The 20,327-nt window shown below is 40.9% G+C and overlaps 1 protein-coding gene across 3 annotated transcripts in view; it reads left to right on the forward strand.

Moving 5' to 3' along the window:
• CTNNA2 (catenin alpha 2) overlaps window positions 1-20,327 on the forward strand; it is a 529,887-nt gene that overhangs the window by 76,427 nt on the left and 433,133 nt on the right. For 2 of the 3 annotated variants that reach the window (XM_065836058.2, XM_065836059.2), the window contains exon 2: window positions 15,364-15,470. The exons of the other annotated variant lie outside the window; for it this stretch is intronic. In XM_065836058.2, the coding sequence (XP_065692130.1) occupies window positions 15,369-15,470 (102 nt within the window). In that variant the 5' untranslated portion in view covers window positions 15,364-15,368. The remainder of the gene's footprint in view (window positions 1-15,363; window positions 15,471-20,327) is intronic. 3 annotated transcript variants of the gene reach the window in all.

Genomic DNA, 20,327 nt, shown 5'->3' on the forward strand with positions numbered 1-20,327 from the left:
TTCCAAATGGCTATTGCAGGAGTCAAATCCAGTTATCGACCGGTCACGAGTGGTGTTCCCAGAATTCAATATTGGGGCCAGTTGAGTTTAATCTCTTTCTCAATGATGTGGATGAGGGGATTGAGTGGACTCTCAGTAGGTTTGCAGATAATGCCGAACTGGGTGGACTGTTGACCTGCTGAAGGGTGGGAAGGATGTACAGAGGGATCTGGACCGGCTGGATCATTGGGAGCAGTCCAATCCCCCCACCAGAGCAGGAACACCCAGCTGAGGTTCCACAGGAAGGCGTCCAGGCGGGTTTGAATGTCTGCAGAGAAGGAGACTCCACAACCTCCCTGGGCATTGATGAATATATTGAATAATACCGGCCCCAGCACTGACCCCCGAGGCACTGCACTAGATCCAGGCCTCCAACTGGACTCTGCCCCGTTGACCACGGCTCTCTGGCTTCTTCCCTTCACCCAGTTCATAGGCAACCTCACTACCTGATCGTCCAGACCACACTCCCTCAGTTCAGCTGTGAGGATGCTGTGGGAGACTGTGTCAAATGCCTTACTCAAGTCAAGGTAGATCACGTCCACCGCTTTGCCATCATCCATCCACCTTGTTATGTCCTCATAAAAGTCAATGAGGTTGGTCAAGCACGACTTCCCCTTGGTGAAGCCGTGTTGACTGCCTCTAATGACCCTCTTATCCCTGATATGTCTTGAGATGGCACCAAGGATTAATTGTTCCATCAGTTTCCCAGGGATGGAGGTGAGGCTGACCGGTCTGTAGTTACCCGGGTCCTCCTTCTTGTCCTTTTTGAAGACTGGAGTGACATTTGCTTTCCTCCAGTCCTCAGGCACCTCTCCCGTTTCTCAAGACTTGGCAAAGACGATGGAGAGCGGTCCAGCAATGACCTCAGCCAGCTCCCTCAGCACCCGCGGGTGCATCCCGTCCGGACCCGTGGATTTATGGATGTCCAGATTGCCTAACTGCTCCCTAACCCAGTCCTCATCAACCGAGGCAAACTCCTCCATTGTCCTGCCTTCCTCTGGGGCCTCAGTGGTACGGGGCTCCTCAGGACAGCCCCCGGCAGAGGAGACAGGGACAAAGAAGCATTCAGTAACTCTGACTTCTCTGTATCGTTTGTCACCAGGCACCCACCTCGTTCATCAGTGGGCCTACGTTGCCTCTGGTGTTAGTTTTATCTACCATGTTAAAAAGCTCTTCCTGTTGTCCTTGACCACTCTTGCTAGGTTTAATTTTAAGGAGGCCTTAGCTTTCCTAGTTGTCTCCCTACACCCTCTGACAACAGCCTGTGCTGAGCTCTGGGGAGGCCAAACCGTGAATCCTGGGGGCAGTTCTGGGCCACTCACCCCAAGAAAGTCCTTGAGGTGCTGGAGCGAGTTGAGAGAAGGGAACGGAGCTGGTGAGGGGCTGGAGCACAAGTGTGATGGGAGTGGCTGAGGGACCTGGGGGGTTCAGCTGGAGAACAGGAGGGGAGACCTTCTGATCTCTGAACTGCCTGAAAGGAGCTTGGAGCCGGGGGGGGTCGGGCTCTGCTCCCCAGGAACAAGCGCCAGGAGCAGAGGAAACGGCCTCAAGTTGTGCCAGGGGAGGTTGAAGTTGGATCTGGGGAACAATTTCTTCCCCAAAGGGCTGTGGGGTATTGGAACAGGCTGCCCAGGGCAGTGCTGGAGTCACCATCCCTGGAGGGTTGGACAGATGCACAAATTAGGTTCTCAGGGACATGGTTTAGTGCTAGAGTTGGGTTATGGTTGGACTCGATGATCTCGAGGATGTCTTTTTTTCCTTCAGAAAACTTCAATATTGCAACAAAGAATGACATGAGACTTTATTTGGTAATAAGGAAGTTTTCCACAGATTCTCTAGTGATTCTGGTGGCTTCAACAGAAGAACACGCAGGTCTTGTAAAAACAAATTAACAATTGAATGTGAGGTGTCTACAGTTCTGTGTTTCTGATCTCCATCCTGGTTTACCAACTTAGTATGAATTTTCATGTGAAAGAGAAGGTAAAATGTTCTTCCTAAATTAGGGGAAAGCCCTAGCAGGGAAAATCAATGGTATTTTGTGGTATGGATTGGATACTACACTTTTTTTTTTTAATCAAGAAAACCATAAATATCTTTTTAATAATACAGCCATGTACATTTTAAGTAAATAATCTCACTCAGATGAAGTAATTTAGGAATGTCATATATGTTGTGAACTAGACTGTCGTGAACCTTATATATCCCCTATTCTGAGACTAAGATTATACTAAAGATCTTTCTGGTCACATTACAATCGAAATCTGTTCTGAGGTGTTTGAGGCTGCTAATTTAATAATTCTTTATATTGGTTTATCTAAAAGAACACTACATAGCACACTGGCATTTGTATGTTGCCATGAGAGAGCAAAAGGATAGTATATAAATCCCCAAAGGATTTGCAAAACAAACCTACCCCAAACCTAAAAAAAAATTCTAGATGGCAAAATAACTTAAAAAAACTTTGCACTCAGTCTAAATATAGATTCTGGCTTCTTAATCAGAAGCTTTGCTTCTCTTTTTGCTGCGGATAATTTGTGTTTTATATACAAATCCGTAGTAGTTCTCTTTGTATTTTTATGTGATGTCACTGTAGACGTTTCAATTATCAAAGCAAATTCTTGCTTGAAATGTCTTTACAATCCCCTTGGAGTTTTGGAAATCCTCAGCTTTGGAAGGTTGACATGACTGTTTCTCTCGGGATCATAGAACATTCTTCTGGATAAAGTTTAGTTTTTAATCAAGTGCTAATAGGAAACTCTTCATGACCAACGTTAGTATTTCCACTTGAACACAGATAAAGGAATCCATCTAAATAAAGAAAAGCATTGGTCAAAGTACATAAATTTTTATGGTATGAATTGCTGAACTGTATTCCTTGCAATAGTTGCTATGGAAATTCTCTTTTTTTGGCTGACTCTCTGTTTTGTATGCAGCGAAGCATTTAAATAACAGAAGAAATTACAAATAAAGGCTAAAAAATAGAAGTAAATCTTTTAGGGGGAGTATTTAGAGTAATAGTCAAATTCTACATTGCGTGGGACTGTCCCGTTCCTTTTTGCTTTATCTATTCTGTTCACAAATTGACTTTGGTGTCAGTGGTATAATAGGTTATTTTACAGGACCATTTGGCTAAATAGAATAAACAGGCCAAATTAGCTATGAGCTTTATAACTTGTGTTTTTATTTCTGTCTCTATGAAACTGGGAAGAATAAAATTGTTATTGACCCAGCACAAATAGGACAAAGGGCACCACTCAAGCTCAGGACACCATCAGCTTCATATGATAAAAGGGAACGAGAATGAATCAAAATCCACCTTCCTTTTCTTTGTTTTTTGGTATGTACAGAATTAACTTTATTTTCAAACATTTAAATACGCCGTGTTCAACGTACAAATGACTTTAAACCAAAGAATTTGCAATGATGATAATCAGAAACTGTCAACAGAAAGCAACTTATATCTGTTAAATACAGTGTTGGTGAGAAAAGGTTTTAGACAAGTTTTTGAGAGCTACTAAGAGAGAGAAGAATTGGGACAAGTCATCTGAAAACCCAAATTTAGAAGTATTTTCCAAAGATTGTGCAATGGGTTGTGTGTGTGATAGGAAGGGAATAGGAAACAGGGAACATATGAAAAGAAAACAAGAAAAAAAGAGAATTGATTGTCTTCAAAAAGATTAAGGGGTAATTTTTGGTGCTTTAGTCACCGTGTAGTCATCATCAATCTCACCTGATAGGAGCTCAAATCCTGTTGAAGACAATAGTGAAAATTACTAATGGTTTGGAGCCCGTATCATCCTCTCTAAAAGGAGAAAATATTCCCACTCTCGTAAGATCTCTTTGTGTTTGACACACTCTTTTGAATTGCCAAACTACTGATGAATCTGTCATAATCTGAGGCATTTGGGTCATAATTATAACTTAAAGGTGGTGGATTGGCTGTAGCAGCACCAACCTTAGTGTAAAAGTAAAACCGAAGTTATTTCAAATAATCTGAAGAATTATAAAGTGTCATTTGAGACTTGAGTCTTGGGTTTGTCATTAGGCTTGTGATAAAACTCTGAAAATAATGCAATTAAAAGTCTGGTTAGTCTTTGAAATATATATGGTATGTAAAGGGCCAGATATTTTGAATTATACTTGGCCAAGGTTTTTGATGAATCTACTGAGCATGGGTCAGAGGATTAAAAAATCGTATGCGTTGTTTCAGTTATTGCCAGTAAATTGGTGTTTTATTAAAAAATGATACATTTAAAGGAGTAAGGAAGTATCCCAGAGCAAATACAGGTTCCAATTTTCTGATACTTTTATTTTACTAATGGAGTGTTATCAGACAAGTGATGGGTGCCAGATTTTGTTGTTGTGAAAGAAAAACAGTGAATATTAGACAAGTTGTGTTATACAAAGATTTACATGTCTGAAATATAATGGAAAATGATCCTACTACAGCCCTCCTTTAGTTTCTGGATGAATGAGATGCTGTCACTTTAGGTGACCAGGTCCACTTACTTTGAGTACGTAAAAGCTTCATTGTATGTTTCTGTTTTCCAATAAAAATTAATAGAAGTTAGAAGACAATAGAAATAGAAGAACAGAAATTAATAGAAAAACTAAATTGTATGTTTCTATTTTCTTGCATAATACAATACCTGTCTAACTAGAATGGTTCAGACATCATAATGTTGAATGTCTCACAATCACAAAATAGTTTTTTGCAGTATTTTGGTGAACTGGAGGAAACACTGTGTTTATTGCAATGAAAGAGAATTGCGTGACTGAGGTGATATATTGAAGTTTGGAAAAAAATACAAAGCTGGTGAATCATAGAACAGTTTGGGTTGAAGGGACCTTCAAAGTTCATCCAGTGCCACCCCTGCCATGAGCAGGGACATCTTCACCAGCTCAGGTTGCTCAGAGCCCCGTCCAGCCTGGCCTGGGATGTCTCCAGGGATGGTTCATCCGCCACCCCTCTGTCCAACCTGGGCCAGACTCTCACCACCCTCAGGGGCAACAATTTCTTCCTCATGTCCAACATGAATCTCCCTCCTTTACGTAGAATCCCAGAATGTTAGGTATTGGAAGGGACCTCAAAAGCTCATCCAGTCCAATCCTCCCACTGGAGCAGAAGCACCCAGCTGAGGTTCCACAGGAAGGTGTCCAGGCGGGTTTGAATGTCTGCAGAGAAGGAGACTCCACAACCTCCCTGGGCAGCCTGGGCCAGGCTCTGCCACCCTCACCATGAAGAAGTTTCTTCTCAAATTTAAGTGAAACCTCCTGTGTTCCAGTTTGAACCCATTGCCCCTTGTCCTATCATTGGTTGTCACCGAGAAGAGCCTGGCTCCATCCTCCTGACACTCCCCCTTTCCATACTGATCCCCATGAATGAGTCCCCCCTCAGTCTCCTCTTCTCCAGCTCCAGAGCCCCAGCTCCCTCAGCCTTTCCTCACACGGGAGATGCTCCACTCCCTTCAGCATCTTGGTGGCTGCGCTGGGCTCTCTCCAGCAGTTCCCTGTCCTTCTGGAACTGAGGGGCCACAACTGGACACAATATTCCAGGTGTGGTCTCCCCAGGGCAGAGCAGAGGGGCAGGAGAACCTCTCTGACCTACTGACCACCCCCTTCTAACCCACCCCAGGTACCATTGGCCTTCCTGGCCACAAGGGCCCAGTGCTGGCTCATGCTCACCCTGCTGTCCCCAGGACCCCCAGCTCCCTTTCCCCTACACTGCTCTCTAATAGGTCATTCCTCAACTTATACTGGAAGCTGGGATAGTTCCTACCCAGATGCAAGACTCTACAGAAGAGTGGAGTTATTTTCTTGGACACAGTCACTGCTGTTATTGCAAGATTCTGTGTTAAACGACTCAATTTAGTGAATTGCATCGCTAGTATCCCAAAGTGTCACTTTCTTCAGGCTCATTGGTGTCATCTGTAGGACGGACACTTCGAGTGATGGGCCCTGAAGGATTTTCTAGCTAACTGTGTCTCCCCTGGGAGGTGATACCTGTGACTGGGATTAGAGGTAGAATTCCAAGTTATGTGTTTATGTGGAGGTTCTGCAGTGAAAGAAACGTTCCTGAGAGGTCAAATTGAATGTACGCTGTCAGGTCTGGCCCCGTTCCCAGCTTTTATGAATGAACACATATTATTAGGCTTGTAAAATCCTACCCTTTCTCGTTGAGCGGAAAGTAGCCCTTTTAGCGTAATTCCTTTAGAATTTGCTTGTGTAATCTGGTGTGAAAACCGAGATGCTTTGCTGTTCTGTTCCCTTGGGTACAAGATTGTCTCCTGTGCGGTCCTTATTTCAGATGATTGCTTCTTTTGTGTGCATAGCGAATGCCGGTAAAACACTTTGGCATGACTGAGCATGACAGATACTGAAATTCTTTCCATCCAAGAACTTGCTTGGATGTCTCCTTGATACCCAAGGCTTAGGTTTCTGTAGTTAGCAAAGGAGAGCAAAAAAATAATAATAATTAAATTGTATTGTATTGTATTGGGAAAATTTAATGCATTTTGCCGCAGTACAAGAAAACGACTCAGTAGTTTCTGCAGGAGTTACACAGCACAAGGCAAAGCTGAAGCGCTTTATAGTACTGAAGTCATAAGTGAAACATATATATATTTAACCTTGGTTTGTTCTGCTTATTACTTGATGAAACTTTATGAAACTTTCCTTTAGATCGGTCATAAAAAATCTGAAAAATAATAATGTGGCCGTCTATGGGAACTTGGCTTTTCATTCGACCTTTCTGGAGTCACTGGTGTATTTTAGCTAATTTTCCCTTTGCATTATCCATATGAATAGACATTAGAGAACCTGCCTCAATATTTTACTTATAATCTTGTTTTGGACATGGTATCGTATACAAACTACCCGAATTATGCGTGGAGTCAATACCCAGGGTATAAAATAAGTACCCACAAAATCAAGCTATGGCTTGATTTGATTAATGGTGGAACCATTGGGTTCCACCATTAATCAAATATAATTCCTTATTTTCTTGATAGGGATGGAAATTATTAAGGTAATATGTCTGATGGTTCTGTCTGGAAAACCAGTAGATACTGGAAAGCTGAAAGAAGATGATGAATGGAACCTCCCAAAACATCTTTGTTAGAATTCAAACAACTTCAAAATTTTGAGCGGAACTCGTAGGGAATTTCTGATTTTGGGCACAAAAATGAAATTGTGGGTGAAAAGTTTTCAATGTGCTTTTAAAGCTGTTGTACGATTTGATTTATAGACACTTGAGTAATTACCATATTTGAGGAGGAGGTGTTAGAAAGGAGATAAACGCTCGGTAAATAAATTAGTGCTCTTTCTTGTTTACCAATGAAAGGCACAAAAGTGTGGGATTGTCTTTAATATTAGGAAGTTGGGTTTGTACAGTTTTCTAGTCCTAATCGAACCCGTTCTGTGGTGAATGCGGAAATGAGGAGTAACTCGTCAAATTGATCTTATTAATTTCAGGAAGAACTATACATGTTTTATTTTCTGGAAATAATAACTTGAATTTCCTATTTTAAAATACACACTGTTTGTTCATTCTTTGTTTTGTATCTTGTGGGGAGTGGGAATAGGAGTCCGAATAAAGATGAGAAAATATTTCCTAAAAGAGCAATAATCAGTCACAGATCAATATTCATAGTATCTCGCAAGAAGGTGAATGAAATCTTTAATATATAACTATATTTCCTATTTTAAGTTGTAATTTTAACCTGTAGTTACAGGGTATGGATTTTATCTGGCCAAGATAAGCTGAGCTACTTTTCATTCCTTTCTTACTTTTCGATTATTTTAAGACATTCTAAGAGAATGGAACGGTGAATGATGGATAGATAAGTCTCAATGGCAGCAAGACACAGCAGTGGTGATTCAGACATCAATTGAATCCAGAACATTTAAGAAATTGTCATTTTTCCCCCTTAGACACTTGTCTCACTAACAACAGAATCAAAATTAATCCCACGAAATCATCTCTTCTGATTTCACGCTTTCTTCTCAGGCGTGAATGTTGTGTTTCTAAATAAAATATGCGGCATCTTGAAAAATATTAATGAAAAGCGATAAGTTTGTGGCTCCCAATCTGAAGAGCATTGTGTAGAAATTGTAAAAGGTGACATTGCAACTCTAAAAGTGAAGATGAAGAGGTATTTACCGTGATGACGTTGTTTGATCATCTTCTTGAACTCAGGCTTTGAATGGGATCTTTCAGTGGCAACAGAAATAAAATGTCGAGCTTTTCTTCTTTGTAATTTTTATTTTTTATTATTATTTTGGTAGAAAAACCAGAATAAGTTGAGTTGTCTAATTCTATTTAAACTAATGCATGCATATGTATTTCTGGGATATACTTGGCGAAAGCATCTGACCCATAAATCTTATTTCCAATATTCTAATTTTTAGCAAGTACTGCTTTAAATTACCCCATGTATATAAATTTCAAATGTGTGTTTCTATAAACCAATTTTCTATGGAGAGGTAGGCAAGATAACGGTAGATTTTGGGCATTAACCTTTCATATGACTCAATACTATATTGTATAATATGCCTTGAATTTCGCGTATGTTGAAAGGTTAGATTACTTTACGGATTTGATTAAATGTGCTCTTTGTTGTGATGCGTTATATTGCAAGGCTTGCATGGCAAAGATTTAACTTCACTTAATATTTAAGTATTTTAGTATTTTAATTTATTCTGCTTACTTGCAATAAACTAGTGAAGTTACGTAGAACTATATTTTAATTCCAAAAATGCATCGATGGTTACCAAACCTTCCTAAAAAGGTTCCTATGATGCTAAATGTGTTCTGATGTTCCCAAAATCCTACCTGGATTCCAAGAAATCCCAAGTAATGGAAGATTCAGTATTTCAAATTCCCCATGAACTTCGAGGAGAAGCTGAAGAAGTGGCTTTAATGGAACGATATAAAAACCAAAATGGGTTAAAACCCAGTACATTTCTGATGCTTACGGCTCTTGGAAAGTTTTAATGTCACCAGAGAGAACTTAAGGGAGAGCTAAGTAAAAAGAAATGAATGGATGGATTTATTTGGTTGTAATTTTTGGGGTATTTTGCACAAGCTATTTTTTCTTTGGAGCAATTAAACATGTAATCACTTCAACAGAAGGAAAAAAAAATGGGAAATCTGGGGATAATTTGTTGGGATTTCATAATGTGACCTCATAGATGATTAATTTCCCCCCCACTGTGAGAGTTTAAAAATGTGTGGGAGTTGTGTTTTGGTCTTTTTTATTTATAATGTATTTTATGTGTAAATTGTAGGAAAAAGTGGCATAGATTTTGAAACAGTTTATTAAAAGGAAATCAGAGGGTTAATTTGATTATAATTTGTATTTTGAGAAGAGCAATGAGCTTTATAGTAGGTGACAAATGAAAGACAACTGCAAGAGTCATGCAAAAATGGAATATTTATTGCTAAGGATTCTGTTTGGTTTGTCAGGTTATATTATTTTCAGTTTTCTAGTGGGATAATTCTCTATTTGTGACACATAGAAATGCAAAAAGAAAAAGTTTCAGAAGACAAGTATTTTCTTCTGGTTTCCGAAGAGTTTGCCCTTATTACACTAAAAAAATGAATTGCTGGTATGAATGTTTGAGTTCCTTTCTGTGATCTAAGCAATTAAATACTGCTAAATAGAATTCTACTTCTTGAAATGACTTTCTTTTGAATTTTCTCATTAGCTGCTATCTTACCGTTAAGTAGTTGTGCAAGATCATGATGGTGTGGAAGTAGAATAGAGGATTTAAATCTATATTGCTGCTTTTGAGAATGAGCGAGCTATTGAGACTCCTTTAAAAGCTGGGACCAGAGGAGGGAAGAAATGCAGAAAATAATGTGAATATTTGCCTGAAGATGATGTTTTACTGTCAAACTGAACGGCTAGGAAGGATCAGATCATCCTGAAATGGTCTAGCAACTCATTTTGTTGCTGAGATGAGATGTAGTTGGAGAAGGTCACGTTCATTACATCTATGGGCAAGAGAAAGAAAAGGGTCCTCATTTTGGTTAGTAATTCATGTATACATCTACACATCTTACATATATGTAGTGTCTGATGTGTTTTCTCTCTCTTTTGGCACCAATAACCCATAGAGCATCCTCTGAACAGAATCCCAGAATGCCAGGGGTTGGAAGGGCCCTGGAAAGCTCATCCAGTGCAATCCCCCCATGGAGCAGGAACACCCAGCTGAGGTTCCACAGGAAGGTGTCCAGGCGGGTTTGAATGTCTGCAGAGAAGGAGACTCCACAACCTCCCTGGGCAGCCTGGGCCAGGCTCTGTCACCCTCACTGGGAAGAAGCTTCTTCTCATATTTAAATGGCACCCCCAGGTCCCTTTCCCCTACACTGCTCTCTAATAGGTCATTCCCCAACTTACACTGGAACCTGGGGTTGTTCCTACCCAGATGCAAGACTCTACATTTGCCCTTGTTATATTTCTGAAGTCAAGGTAGACCACGTCCACTGCTCTGCCATCATCCGTCCACCTTGTTATGTCCTCATAAAAGTCAATGAGGTTGGTCAAGCGCGACTTCCCCTTGGTGAAGCCGTGTTGACTGCCACTAATGACCCTCTTATCCCTGGTATGCCTTGAGATGGCACCAAGGATAAGTTGTTCCATCGCTTTCCTGGGGATGGAGGTGAGGCTGTCATCTCTATATTTACCCTCCCTATCTGCTGCATTCTTTCATTTCTGATCTGCCTTGTCAGGGCAAAGTTTTCCATGCTGCAATAGCTTGGCGCCATGTGTCCCGGTTATTTTGTCACACAAGGAGAGAGAAGAGAGGAGATTTATCTTACTCCAAAATGTTGGCCCAATCATTTATTCCCTTACAGTCACCTTAAATTCCTGAAGGTTGTCTCCAAGTGATTTCTCTTTATACCATGGTAGACTATAGGCCAGTGTGTCAAGAGTTTAAAAGTCCATTTAACGACATGAAACAGTTGATTCATCAAAGTCCAGCGAAAGCAGCTGGTGATGTTCTACTGGACTTGAAGAACACGCTCAGGAGGTTCAGGTCAATCTGTTGGGTTTTTCTTGTTAGTTCTGTGGTTTTTCCCCCCTCCCTTTCCCTTTCATTAGTGCATTGAGTTCATTTATGAGCCAATGCAAACTTCTAGTACTCGGAATTCCAAAACCTTTGCTGATAACTTAACATGCAGATTTTTTGACACTTCTTTTTCCATAAGATTTTTTCACTTTATCCATGATATTCCAGGTTTTCCAGGCCATATTATATTCCCCCTCAGTGTCTTTTTCTGCATAATGAAGATTTTTAATCTATTTAATTATTTTTTGAAGTCCTTGATTGTATTTGTTGCCACCACGTATTTCTCAGTTCTGCAGTTTTTCTTTGTAGAACAGTGATGGCCAAATAGAATTCATGCTGTGGATTTATAATGGGATTTTCTGTTTTATTCTATTTCCTTGCCGGAATAATTCCTCCCTTTATTTTTGGCTGCTACTCTGCGTTAAGCCGACATTTCCATAAAGCTATTATAATTTACAGATTAATAACTCATTATATTAATAATCAATCCCAGAGTGTATTGTTGTGCATGTAATCAGGATCCTGGTCATTTTTCCTGCTTTTCTATCACTTTTAAAAATCAAAATTAAATTTCAACTGTCTTTTTCATAACCATTTTAAGAATTTTGAAGCAATTCTGTTCTATGGTTCTTGGTTGGAAGGGAGAGGGGAAAGACAATGGGATTATGTGGGTTGGAATTCTGCACTTCAATAGATGTTGTATTTAGTCCTGAGATCAGTTAATTTATTGTCAGTAACTAAGGAAAAGTAAAAGAAAATAACAAAAAGAAAAATAGAAAGTAGGAAAGAAAATAATAAAATAATAAAGCTTGAGCTATTTATGTTTTGTTTAAATTAGAAGAGTATAGTGGATCAGGGAGGCAACGTGAGACACAGAATCAAGTCAGGAACGTGTAGCATTACCAGAAATCTGATGCCTTAATAAGTAATGAATAGACAGCCAAGATGATTTGTTATAACACTGTTGGAAATGGACTTTTTCAGGCTATCAAAGACATAGTAAAACGTTGTCCTACCCAACAAGCCCCAACAAAGCATTAGACCTGAGAGCAAGACTAAAGTAAGAGATCTAAGAGATCTACACTGGAAGAAATGGTACAAAGGAGAGAAATTGCTATAAATCTGTTTTGTTTCTATCTTTCCAAAATTTTATTTGTAACGGCCAAGCTGCGTTCTAGGAAAATCTCATTTTTACTGATTCGGAGCCCTCGTGGTGTTTTTGGTTTGCTTAATTGAAAGAAAAACCACAAGTAGATGCGTCTTGAAGGGGTGGTTGACGTGGGACCCAGTTGCAATCACAGTGATGAAGGTGAGAAATTCTGTCCACCTGTCGGGAATTGCACATGTAGCCACTAATTTCACTGGAACTGTGGCCACCTGTGCTCATAGCACAGATATCAGCGGCAAATTTAAAAGAAGTTTCTAAAGGGTTCTAGAACAGTGAGTACATGAGTTCTAGCTAGTATAGATAAAATGTCCATATGTCCTTCCTGGATGCCTGGGTCCTTCCCAGGCTCCTGGGTCCTTCCTGGACACCTGGGTTCTAGATCAGTGAATATAAAAGTTCTAACTAGTATAGATAACATGTCCATATGTCCTTCCCAAACTCTTGGGTCCATCCCGAACATCTGGGTCCTTCCCGGACTCCTGGGTCCCTCCCGAACGCCTTCGTCTCCCATGGACGCCTGGGTCCCTCTCGAACTCCTGGGTCCTTCCCAGACGCCTGGGTCCCCCCTGATCTCCTGGGTCCCCCCCAAACGCTTGGGTCCTTCCCGGACACCTGGGTCCCTCCCGGACTCCTGGGTCCCAGACTGCTGATAATCTGTTAGATACGATGTGCAGACTGGAAGCTGCCACATCTATTCTGCTCTCGGACATTACAAATCTGCAGCTGCAGCGATAAGAATTATTAAAATAAAAATACATATATGGCACAGTGGAATGATGTGAAGACAAACAGGGAATTTAAAGAATGGGGTGTAATAAATAATGTAATAAAAAGGAACTGAACAGCACCAAAATAGGCACAAGGGCCAAGCTTAGAGCGCGTTGCAGGTTGCAGCAGAACAAGTGACAGGATACTGTGGCTTAGCGAGAACAGCAGAAGGATGAGATATTTGAATGTACAAACCTCAAAACAACTCCGGCTTAAAGAACCAACGCACCATGAGCAGGGATAAATGACAATATTGGATACTTTCCAAGTGAAACAATAATGATATTTGCCGTGGTTGAATTCTCTTGGTTTTATTCAATTCTCCAGTCAGGACCCCGATAAAACCCAAGAAGGTTCGAGCATCGTTGTGCTGGTTGGTGACACAAACTTAGCTTATTGAAACTGAGCACGTGAGCCAAATAACATCAACCTGTGTCTTGAAAACAGGCTAATTGCATAGTGTGTATAAAGATAGAAACTTTAACGTAGAGATTTGATTAAGAAATTGGCTACAATGAGAGTAAATTCTTATTCTACTGCTCTGTATGTGTAATGCAAATATGAATGGTCATTAGGTTGTTATCTTTCCATCTCTGGCTTTGGTAACTTGTCCATTTACGTAAAGAGGGAAAAATTGCTGGAAACAAACCAACCCTCCCATGTTCAGTCTTCACAGCGACTAATTTGTTGTGTTTTATGGGGAGTTTTGAAGAAATAGTGGATGGTGCCGTCAGTGCTGATGGATTCAGCCATACGGGTGATACTGCCATGGGGCGCAAATCTCTGAGTGGCACTGACCTGGCTGGAGCTTGGAATTAGAGGGAGCTCTGAAATCTAAATGGGTCAATATGGGTCCCTCCCAGACTCCTGGGTCATTCCCAAACTCCTGGGTCCCTCCTGGACACCTGGGTCCTTCCTAGACACCTGGGTCATTCCCAAACTCCTGGGTCCTTCCTAGACACCTGGGTCCTTCCCGAACTCCTGGGTCCTTACTGAAGACCTGGGTCCCTCCTGAACTACTGGGACCCTTCCGAACTCCTAGGTCCCTCCTGGACACACAGATTGTTCCTGAAGTCCTGGGTCCTTCTCAGATGCCTGGGTCACTCCTGAACTCCTGGGTTCTTCCCGAACACCTGGGTCCCTCCTGGATGCCTGGGTCCTTCCCGAACTCTTGGGTCCTTCTCAGACACCTGTGTCCTTCCCAATCTCCTCTGTCCTTCCCGAACATCTGGGTCCCTTCCAGATGCCTGGGTCCTTTCTGAACTCCTGGGCCACTTCCTGGACATCTGGGTCCCTCCTGAACTCCTGGGTCCCTCCTGAACCTCTGGATCCTTCTCAGACATCTGGGTCTCTCCTGAACTCCTGCGTCCCTCCCGGACACATGCATCATTCCCAAACTCCTGAGTCCTTCCCGGACACCTTGGTCCCTCCGGGACACCTTGATCCCTCCTGAACTCCTGGCTCCCTCCTGAACTCCTGGGTCCTTCCCGAACTGGGTCCCCCCATAACTCTTGGGACCCTCCTGAACTCCTGGGTCCCCCTCGGACACATGGATTGGTCCCGGACGCCTGGGTCCCTCCCGAACTCCTGGGTCCCTCCCGAACTCCTGGCTCCCTCCCAAACTCCTGGCTTCCTCTCGAACTCCTGGGTCCTTCCTAGACAACTGGTTCCCTCCCGAACTCCTGGGTCCCTCCTGAACAATTGGGTCCTTCCAGAACTCCTGGGTCCTTTCCTGACACCCGGGTCCTTCCCAAACTCCTGGGTTCCTCCCAGACACATGGATTGTTCCCAAACTCCTGGGTCCATCCGATACTCCTGGGTCCTTCCCGAACTCCTGTCCTCCCCCTTTTCCTTCTCCCATCTTGGGGTTTGCAGATTCGTCGCTCCCACTTTCTCTTCTTCATACTTCTAGGCAACGTTTTTTGCTTTCATAAATGTGTTTTCCCAGAAGCGTCACCAGCATCAGGTGCCTCCTGTGATGGGTCCATGCTGTGCCAACATGGGGCAGTCCCTGGCCCACAAAATCTTGCCTTGTACACCCAATACAGCATGTGTGCAGCATGATATGGTATCTGTTCTTAAGTGGTATATGATGGCAACAAATTCTGAATATAAATGTTTAAGCACTCAGTGGGCATGACTGTGATGCACCTGGGAACTCTCAGGAGCCGACAAACTCTAGCAAGATTATGGAGAACATTGTATATGTGAACGGGAATGGTGTATATACTATTCTCTAAACAAATTACGGGGAGTATTTGGGTATTACACTCATAATTTTAATGGACTTTGTGTAACTTTGTCTGTTGTAGGGAGTATGACTTCGGCAACGTCACCCATCATTTTGAAATGGGACCCCAAAAGTTTGGAAATCAGGACTCTCACAGTAGAGAGGCTGTTGGAGCCACTCGTTACCCAGGCAAGTATCTCTGGTTTGTTTTCCTTCTTTTAATCTGAAGCTATATTTGCTCATTTTACATTAATTAACTTCATAACCTTCGATAATAAAAACTTGAACAGTTTTTGTTTGTGATCGCGGGTGGAAAGCTCTGTTCAAACAAGTTTAGTTGTTCTTGCTCTGAATAATTTATAGTCTCAAAGTATGAGCACAAATACAGCAGCAACAACTATTTACTTACGTTCGTCTTAAAAGCAGCTTAGAAATGTATGAAGCAGTCAATTTAAGACAGGGATCTGAGTCCACACTCTTGCCTTGTTATATATTCAAAATGAACAAACTCAACCAAATTAAATAAACTGTTAAAACTTGTTTCATTTTATGCTGCCTTGGATTAGGAGCATATGCTCAACCAGTTGTCTTTCAATTGAGTAAAGTTTGCTAATAGAAGCTAAAACTTTTGTTCAGTGGTCTAAAAAGGGCCAAATTAAAGTGATTCTTGTTAATGTGTCTAATGTGATATTAGCGCCGTTGTTTCGAATACACACACAAGTCATTTTTCTTCTAGGAATGCTCATTATATTAAAAATGAATGCCAGCTAAGCCCATCTGTTACTAACGATTTTCTAGTACGCGTTGTGGATCTTGAGGCTGCTCTGCTGGATGGAGATGTAGGATTTCTTTTGAGTGCGAGACCAGATTTGGTGTTCTTGTTTTTGGAATAAAACAGAAAATAAAATCGCTACTTCTTTAATTCCCCAATATGTTGTCGCTGTATGGTTCCTGTGCTCCTTACAGTGAGTCACTTTCCAATGAAATTACATCTACTATTTTAATTTGTTTTTTCAAAAAATATATACATTGTCCTTCTACAAATTGTTCTGGATATGAAATCCTCTAACAACATACCCAACTTTACACGCTCAAAAACAAAGAGAGAGGAGTTTCTGTTCACGTAGCGGCTGCTAACATGGGAATAAACTTTCATTATAAACCTTGATAATTTTGTTGATGATATGGAAGATGAACTAAAATCCCAAACTCATTGTGGTGCCAACTGGAAATTATGTTACGAGCTCTCTGTTATTCCGATCCTGGTGTTGGCGTAGGAAGCAAAGCTGCTGTGAACCATCATTTATTGTGAAAAGAGCAAATTCCTGAGTTTTCTGTGAGTGAATTTCTTGTTTTGCTCTGTTTTCTTTTTCCAACACCTTACCCAAGAAAGAGAATATATTGGCCAAGAAGTGGAACTACAACTGTTGATTCTCAAGTGGTTTGAGATCACTTTTGGTTCAGCTAGATTTGTGTTTGATAGCACGTCTCAAGAAATGTACATAAAGAAATACAAATTGAACTACAGGACGTGGATTATTTCAGTGGTGGAAACTAAGGTGCCCAAGTTCCTTACCTTTGTATTTTTGATGAGGAGCAATGCAATTCTGGTTTAGCGGAAAAAATGCTACCCAGGAGGGGCAGAAAAAGTTGGGCTATTGCTTTATTCAATGTTTATGAATATTTCCATTCTGGTTTCTTTATTTTATAGGTTTCTAGATGAGTTGGACATAAATACATATATATATATATATAAAGCAAACCACAAAACAAAAAAATCCATAAACCACAAACAAACAAAACCCACAACTTTTTGAACATGTAATTGAATTTCTTGTATTGGAGAAATAAGTAGTTTTACTTCATTTCCTCTTCTTTGAATCCAGTGAAGAGAGAATTCTAAATTGCAGTGCATATTGTTTGTTTGTTTTCCCCAATAAATTGAAGATGCCCATTTCAGTAAGTTAGAATGGAACAATATTATGTCATAAGGCAGATAAATAATTGATTAAGGATTTTACATTTTTTTGTATATAGTATCACTCAGTAAAATTACATCCCTATATCTATAAAATAAAAATCATTAGATAGAATTCCAAATAGTTTTAATTAGTGCAAGTTATTTAGTAAATTGTAATAATTATGGTTAATGTTATAGCTCATGGTCTTGTGCTTATCTAATCCCTTGTGCAGCGTATTTGGAAAATGGACCAATTTCTATATTGCCATGAGAAAAACAAATCTATTCCCAACCATTCCAGTTAGTTGGATATAATTTATATTTAGTGAACCTTGGTTTTATTGCATTTGAACCCTTAATCTGGTGTGCTAACTAAGCTCTGTAGGAAATACAGTATTGATTTCTATTGTCAGGGAGCTACATCTGGACCACACTGGACCACTTGACAAGCAAGTTGGACCTAAGGGAAGCTGAATTATAAAGATTTATTTTTGGATCATTCGAGCTCAGTTCAGCTGCATGATAAGGTTATTTTTTTCTTCTGGAACAGGACTATTTTCCTGATTGTGCAGTTAATATCTGTTTAAGCTCTTCTTCTATCAGAACACTCACAGATCTGTGGTGTTTCTGAGAGTGCAGAAGGTTGGACTGTGCACAACTAATTAACTGATGGCCATTTACACCAGGGAGGTGAAACCAAATCCTATTAGAAGATGAATATGGAATTTTTCTAACTGAAAATGAACTTTAAACGATATTTATGAAGTCATTCTTTTGGATAGGAACAGAGTAATAGAATCATAGAATGTCCTGAGTTGGAAGGACCCACAAGCATCATTGAGTCCAATTTCTGTCCATGCATAGGACAACTCCACAGGTCACCCTGTGTGTCTGAGGGCGTTATCCAGTCTCTTCTTGAACACTGTCAGGCTTGGCATTGTGATTACCTCCTTTCTCCAATGTTATGCTAGGTATCACTTAATAATAATAATACATTAAATTCTGCAAGAAACATCCGCTGCATTCTGGCCATCGTCATTTCTTTATGCCACTAACATCTGCAGCATTCTGCCAGCACTAGCTGGGATCTCCTTAGTACAGAGACTTTTTGTGCTGTTAGCTACTTTTAGCTAAGTTTTATCTTTTCTATTTTTGAAAATAGAAAGCTGCAGATTATTTATAGCATGCAGTGCCCTGTAAGGTCTGGACCTTGTCAGTCTGTGCCTCCTGGTGATTTTATTCCCTGTTTTAAAGTGTTTATGTATGTTTGTACTTCAGAGTTTATGCATATGCACGTTAGCATTTGGTGGGGACAGAGTGAAGACTCAGAGGGCTTTAGATCTCATCCATTATTCCCGTGTTCTGTTTTTATTCAATAACAGTGCTTAAATTCAGAGCAATGCAATACAGTGGCTACTTTTTTTTCTCTTCTGCCACACAAGATATATGGAGAGATGGTGAGATAATTTGTTATTGGTGTATCATAGCTGGAAATGCAAGTTATGCTGAGAGTGTCATACCTGTGCTGTAAATGGTGACTGAAAAAGCTTATGGTCAGAATGAACTTACTCTAGTGTGTAATTCTTTGGATTAGATTTTCTGTCCCTTGAGGAACTCTTCCATCTTGTTCATCATTAGCAAATTATTGGTCATTTAGGGTTACCAGAAGGTACTGCTGGAGTAACGCCACATCCATTTTGAGCACTTGAGATTGGTTTTGTATATTTTGTATATATTCTCTATTTATTAGTAGCATTAGTAAAACCACTTAAAACTCTTCAAGTTGAAGTCTAAGTCTCCCTTCCTTTCCCCTTATCTTTCTTATCATCTTTCCGATCTAAAGAAAGGGGTGGTGGGGATAACAGGGAGCGTCAGCCACAGTTTATTGCCACCTTGCCTTGAACCATAACAATGTGGCATGGACGAAACATTTTTCTCATAGTTTAACTTAAATAAAACATTTAGTGCTTTGACTCTTCAGTCGGACAGGTAGCCTGACCTTACGAAGCAGGTTTGCTGTGTTTGGTATGAGTCTATCCAAGTGCGATGAGTAAATCCTGAGAAGAAATTTGCTGGATGCCTTTGCAAACATGGTGAATATATAAACGATCCAACTCGCTGCAGTTGTGTACGTTGTGTCATGGCCTTGGCTCTTATATGAGCAGAACAAAGATGCTCTTTGCCATTTACATAGCTGATCTCACGGATTGAGATCACAAACTGATTGGGGTTGAAGGGACCTCTGGAGATCATCCAGTCCAACCCACCTGCTAACGCAGGGTCACCTGGAGTAGGTGGGCTCTGCATTCAGGCTTCTAGCATCTTCTCATCAAAGCCAAACCAAGAGAAGAAACTGTCTTCATCCTGTCTAATGAAATAGTATAACCTGGAGTTCTGAAACTTGTCTGACCATTTTCCTAACCATATTATTTTCTCACATATGGTTTTCTCGCAACTGATCCATGAAAGAGTTTTCGGAAAATTAGAATCACAGAATTCCAGCCTGGTTGGGGTTGGAAGTGACCTCTGGAGATCACCCAGTCCAACCCACCTGCTCACGCAGGGTCACCGGAGCAGATCACACAGGGTCGTGTCCAGGCGGGTTTGAATGTCTCAGAGAAGGAGACTCCACAGCCTCTCTGGGCAGCCTGGGCCAGGCTCTGGCACCTCACAGGAAAGAAGTTTCTCCTCATATTCAGATGGAACCTCCTGTGTTTCAGTCTGTGCCCGTTGCCCCTCACCCTGTCACTGAGCACCACTGAACAGAGTCTGGTCCATCCTCTGACACCCACCCTGGAGATATTTATCAGCATAAACAAGATCCCCCCTCAGCTTCTCTTCTCCAAGCTGATGTTATTGCTTGGGATTTCCAAACTCTAAGCAAGAAAATCAAACTAATATGAATAATTATCATAATATCTTTTATCTGCTTGTGTCCTTGAAGTTACATAGCAAGACGCAGCAAAGCAGACCTGAGACTTTTCTGTTCTCAAACATACAGCTCAGCATGTTCTTAAGAATCTTGTTGATTTAATTGGAGTCATCGCTGTAGAAGGGGAACATCTAAAAGTTTTGAAGGAAAATTG

The sequence above is a fragment of the Patagioenas fasciata genome, chromosome 4 (assembly GCF_037038585.1).
Source record: "Patagioenas fasciata isolate bPatFas1 chromosome 4, bPatFas1.hap1, whole genome shotgun sequence".
Taxonomy (NCBI): Eukaryota; Metazoa; Chordata; class Aves; order Columbiformes; family Columbidae; genus Patagioenas; species Patagioenas fasciata.